At 40.1% G+C, this 5,547-nt stretch overlaps 1 protein-coding gene across 2 annotated transcripts; it reads right to left on the reverse strand.

Moving 5' to 3' along the window:
- Nucleotides 1-839: 839 nt before the first annotated feature.
- Nucleotides 840-5,274, reverse strand: si:cabz01007794.1 (putative ferric-chelate reductase 1). Of its 2 annotated transcripts, none has more exons than XM_044020504.1 (10): nt 5,099-5,274; nt 3,810-3,985; nt 3,544-3,575; nt 3,288-3,345; nt 3,109-3,210; nt 2,729-2,920; nt 2,525-2,620; nt 2,176-2,308; nt 1,916-2,089; nt 840-1,769 (listed from the first exon to the last, which is right to left on the reverse strand). In XM_044020504.1, exons 2-10 carry the CDS (start codon nt 3,981-3,983, stop codon nt 1,726-1,728), a joined length of 1,005 nt encoding a protein of 334 aa, XP_043876439.1. In that variant the 5' UTR covers nt 3,984-3,985; nt 5,099-5,274; the 3' UTR covers nt 840-1,725. The 2 variants fall into 2 exon arrangements, with proteins under 2 accessions (XP_043876439.1, XP_043876438.1); XM_044020503.1 differs by having other exon boundaries at nt 3,109-3,237.
- Nucleotides 5,275-5,547: the final 273 nt, after the last annotated feature.

Below are 5,547 nucleotides of genomic sequence, written 5' to 3' on the forward strand. Positions count from 1 at the left end.
CAATAAAACTGTTTTCCAGTAGCTTTTAATGTCACGGGACAGGTCATAACATTTACTATTCGATACGAGTTAATTTCAGTGTTTCTTGTATATTACATTAATGTAAATATTTCCGTGTCATTCCCTGTCATGTCACCCACATACTGAGTGATCAGTGCTAATAACAAAGAGCTGAACCATTTCGCTCTGTTTGTGTCTCACTGTGTAATAGATTAGGACAAACAATGACTTGACAAAATCTCAAAGAACAATCAAATTGCAGTTTCGAAATGATCAATTGTTCAGCACTCATAGCTTCCATGTCATGGGCTAACTCCTAATACTACTATAGACAACAGAACTACTCTTTGTAGTGCTTCTGCCATTTTTTATGTATATTTATTTAAATTGGTATGTAAACAATACAATTTGTTTCAGTAGCTTCCATGTCATGTGACCAAAACACATTCATGAGGCAAAATGAATCTGTAAGTAACAAAAACAGACAAAATGGAATCAAATAACATATAGACAATTGTAATTAAAACACTAGAAAAGCCTATATGTGTAATTAAATGTTGACTTTAATAACGTGATAAATATAACCCAATGTATTAGTATTGTTATTATAAAAATATTGTTCACTGTTGGTCCGCTCGGGCCACTTTTCATCGACTATTTAGTGCTTCCAGTATTTTATGTGAATATCTTTCATTGTAGTGCTATTTTATATGAACGTAAACGTGAATAAGCAATAAAAAGAAAGTCATTTAACTTTATTTGTATCCATAGGTAGATTTTTTTTTAGTTTTTATGAACATAAATACATAATCAGCAGCCAGATCATCAGTGCAATCAGATCATGAGTGTTTATAAACCTTTATTTCAAAAATTACAATAAATGTATTACTTTTAGATAATGTGATGTGCAAAAAAATATTTTCACTTACACGCACGCACGCACGCACTCTCACACGTAAAAAACATCAGCCAATGACGGCTTCATTTTAAAAACAATCTACGGAACACACATTTACATGAAAGGAAATAAGACAAAAGTACACTTCTGCCATTTGCTGGCACCATATGTGTAAATACAACAATTCAGTGCCACTAGGGCTGCAATGATTATTCAAATAATTGATGACTAGATTAATCGTCAACTATTTTGGTAATTGATTAATTAGTTGGAATTTTTTAAAAAGTTTCTTCTTAAATGTGCATATGTACTGGTTTCTCTGCTTTTTCTTTTGAGACCGTCATCGTTTCCAGGTTTGGTAAAAAAAAAACGCTCAACATGATAATCGTCAGTTGCAGCCCTAAATGCCACATGAATTCATCTTCATGCAAGACATTTTTTTCCCTGACAGTAACAGTCATGTTGACATCCGCTGGTGGAAGCCAGGCGCTGGACCTAAGGACTAGAGACACAGAAACTCACAGGACAGATATCCAGCTGTCCTATTGCAAAACAAGTTTGACTATATATAACATAGTGAAAGTTATATGAAGTGAAAATTAAAAGAAAAATGTGTTTTGTTGTCTGTTTCAGATTTTATACCAGATGCGGCGACAGTCAGGAGGCTGTAGAAGACCCGAGCGTCCACTTCTACTTTTATCTCCAGTGAGTTGACGTCCTAATAATCTAACGTGTTTATAGCAAATGTCTCTCCGAGATGGGTATTGCGTAGATTATTTGAAGTGAAGGGTTTCCATAGTTTTTAGATCATTAAGTTTTCATTCTCTTCAGACCAGTGTCAGACCCAGGATGCCAAATGAGATCAGGAGCGCTAAAGGTGATGAAAATAAAGCAATGATTAGGGTTTAAACAAACATGGCTGCTTTAAAGGGATATGTCAGTACCTCATACAAACACACACACACACACACACAGTTGTTCCAGACAGAAAAAAACCCACTCGTCTTTTATTCTTACCTTGCATCAGCGTTTGCTGGAAAGTGATGCCATGGTTACTAGGATTTGCGGTCGTAGTCGTGGTATTGCTGTTGGTGGTGTTGGAAATGGTATTTGTGACGGTGGCATTAGGGTTTGCCAGATCTATAACGTTGCTCTTAAATTGGAGGTTGGGGCTTCCCAGATCATCGGTACCTGAGCGAACGGAGAAAAGAACCAAAACGTTTTAGCGCGATAACACAATGTAGATATTTTATGTGCCTCTGTGAATATAAGCTTACTGCTGTTGAAAGGTCCAGTGGAGATTGCCACCGTGACTCCCGCAGCTCTCGTCTGTGCAGTTATTGCATCGGCAACAAATGTACACTGGATTTTGTTTCCGTTGACGCTGCCTTTCACAGAGCCCACGTTCCTCTGTAGAGAAAAAAACAACAACAAAGTAGACTGAGTTTTTAGCTATTCAAAAGCTTGAATGAATTATTTTTGAGATTTAGGTCAGGTTTTTTGAATTGCGGTTGAATGGGGCTACTCTCACAAAAGTGGCATCTCGTAAAAGCCGTACTAGCTCAAGTCTATGAAGTCTTAAGAGTGTGTTTGCCTCTTTATTTCTTTGGTGTAAGCGACACTCACCTCTGCCCGAGTCAGCTGGCCATTGTTGAGGACAGTAGAGAAGAATTTAACTTTGCCATTGTTGTTTGCGCACACATAGGTCGTGTCGTTGTTTCCCTGTGGTGGAGAACCAGAAACGACACATTTAGACGGATGACTTGACAGCAAACTACCACGTTGGATTGACACAAACGTTGCCGCTTTCATGAGCGATAGACGACGTACCACTGTTTCGTCGGTCGAGAGGCTGACAGCAATGTAGCCCTCCGACTCCCCCGAGAGGCCAAAGGTGAAGTTGTTGCCATTTTGTGTCTCGGCTGACAGAAAGTAACAACTTGAATCTTGCGAGGGGTCGCAGTCCGCAGGCTCAGATGCACAAAGCTCTTCGGTCCCACATTGTGTTCGAGTAATGGACGTCTGCAAGAGAGACAGAAGACATTTGAGTGCACGAGAAGGATAAAGCGCATTTTGAAATAGTCCGGCCCCAAAACTGAACCAATGCCACTGATGTGACAAACGCTATGTCTTTAAAGTCTTTAGTTAAAAGTAGGGATGAGATTATCACGATTTGATCATATTCTACTTGGATGTTGGTCACTGCTTACGTTAAGAGTTTCCACTGTGATGTTGGCAACCACTGAGGGAGCTTCCGTTGCAGGAGCTGCTGTTGTTGGCATTGGTGTTGACGTGTCGTTCACCGGCATTGGCGTTGACGTGTCGTTCACCGGCATTGGCGTTGACGTGTCGTTCACCGGCATTGGCGTTTGTTGTTCACCGGCATTGGTGTTGACATGTTGTGCGGTGCCATTGGTGATGTCATGTTGTGCGGTGCCATTGGTGATGTCATGTTGTGCTGGCATTGGTGATGTCCTGATGCATTTGTGATGTCATGTTGTGTGGTGGTGGTGATGTCATGTTATGTGGCATTGGCGACGCATTGGCGATGTCATGTGGTGGCATTGGCGACGTGCCTGATGCGTGGTGGCAATGTCATGTTGTCGCGGTGCCATTGCGATGTCATGTTGTGTGCTATTGGTGATGTCATGTTGTGCGGTGGCATTGGTGATGTCATGTTGTCAGCCATCATGTTGTGCGTGATGGTGGTGATGTCATTTGTGGTTGGCGATGTCATGTTGTGCGGTGGGTGGTGATGTCATATTTGTGCGGTGGGGCGATGCATTGGCGTTGCGATGTCATGTTGTGCGGTGGCATTGGCGTGTCATGTTGTTGGCATGCGATGTCATTGGCGATGTCATGTGTGCGCCATCGGCGATGTCATGTTGTGCAGTGGCATTGGCGATGTCATGTTGTGCGGTGGCATTGGTGATGTCATGTTGTGCGGTGGCATTGGCGATGTCATGTTGTGCGTTGACGTGTTATGTGATGTAGTCGCGGGTGCTGCTGTGGTAGTTGCATCGGTCATCATGGCCATCCAGGACAGCGCCACAAACAGGACGGTGAGCACCAGTCTGTTGTCCATATCTACAGTAGATGGGATGAGATCATTCACTTTAAAATAAGTGTCTCAGATGCTGTGGCAGTTCATTTGATGTTAATAAAACATAAAATGTGGTCTTAAGATATCGTCTTAAGAAAACTCATAAAGTTACAGTGTGTCACTATCAAAAAAAAAATGAGAATGAAAAATGTTGCATTGTCAAAAAATAGTAACAAAATCCCCTACATGACTGGTGTTTTGGGCCGGAGCTTTAGTTTTTCAGTGTTTTTGTCATTTTCCCTAGAGATGCATGATATTGGTATATATATATATATATATTGACAAACATTGCAAAATTCCCCCAATATGGGTCTGAAATATTATTTTGATTTCACGACAGAAGAGGCTTAATTACCTCTCCAGTCGGGGGGATTCATCACAATAATTATGGACTTCGATGGGTTCGATTGCTCAACCCAACTACTGAATTCCTTTGTAGCAGCAGATCATGTTACACCAGCCTACAGCGACTCCTGCAGTTAAACCTGTAAATGCAGTAACTGTGTTTACACAGTAAACGCGTAAACGCTAACAGACTCACTGCAGGCATCCTTTTAAAAAAAACACCAAACTAATAATATGCAACCATCTGTAAAAGTACAAAACTGTATGTATAGTTTAAATGTTTTTAGACTTTTTCAAGTTTTACGAATCAATTTGATTGGTTTTATTTTTTGATACTGTATATGTCAAAGCAATTAAGCAACTGAAGTTGTTATTGCACATTTAATTGAGGTGTCATTAAGGTGTCGTTGACTGAAAAGTAATGACAATTCAAGATAGGAGAGATCAAACTTCAACTTCAAAAAAATACTTAAAATAATCCTAATTAGCAGAATTGTTAGTTGCTTTTAATATTTAATTCAAATAACAGAACATTTTTATACGCATTTGCTTTTACTAATGACAAAAATAGGGAGGGAAAAGTGGCATTTTATATGAAAGTGAAGTTCCATTGTTAGTATAGATTACATGTACTTAATTGTTAATGGTAAATGTGTGTATCTGTATATAATTGTTCTTGTTTTCATGACTCACTCGCACATTCACACAGCACATGCATAAATCCCAATCCGTATATCCTAATTTTATCCTACCTGCAGTTTTTCTCGTTTTTAATCCAAAAGATGAGTGAAACAGGTGTAAGCAGTCAAAGGGATTTGCAGCTCCTTATAATTGTATTCTCAGGTGTAGTTTCCCAGGTGCTTCTCTGGCGCTGCTTCTTTGTGTCCTTAACAGGCTGCTGCAGGTAAAGATGTGACACCTGTTCACTAATGTGTCACTATATAAACTGACATCACAGGAGGGTGGGGTGGAGAGAATGAGTTTGCGGGGCGTGTGTGATGGAAACTGCGTGTGAATTCTGCCTCAGTGTGGGACCATGATGAAATTCTTATCGTATTACTTCCCTGTGTGTTCACAATGCCTGTAACTGACGCCATCAAACAAAAATGGGCCACATTTATTATACACAGCTTCTTCCTGAACATCTCTCCTAAACACAAAGTAGCATTGTTACATATTCACAGTCATTTGACATTCCTGC

Source organism: Solea senegalensis, linkage group LG3 (genome assembly GCF_019176455.1).
Source record: "Solea senegalensis isolate Sse05_10M linkage group LG3, IFAPA_SoseM_1, whole genome shotgun sequence".
Classification (NCBI taxonomy): Eukaryota; Metazoa; Chordata; class Actinopteri; order Pleuronectiformes; family Soleidae; genus Solea; species Solea senegalensis.

Excerpts from the sequence above, each read along its gene's own strand:
- si:cabz01007794.1 (XM_044020503.1), bottom strand. The coding sequence starts at position 3,983 with ATGGACAACAGACTGGTGCTCACCGTCCTGTTTGTGGCGCTGTCCTGG. Across the intron at positions 2,921-3,108 it reads TCACAGTGGAAACTCTTAAC|ACGTCCATTACTCGAACACA; the intron begins GTAAGCAGTGAC and ends TCTCTCTTGCAG. Across the intron at positions 2,090-2,175 it reads CACTGGACCTTTCAACAGCA|GTACCGATGATCTGGGAAGC; the intron begins GTAAGCTTATAT and ends CCGTTCGCTCAG.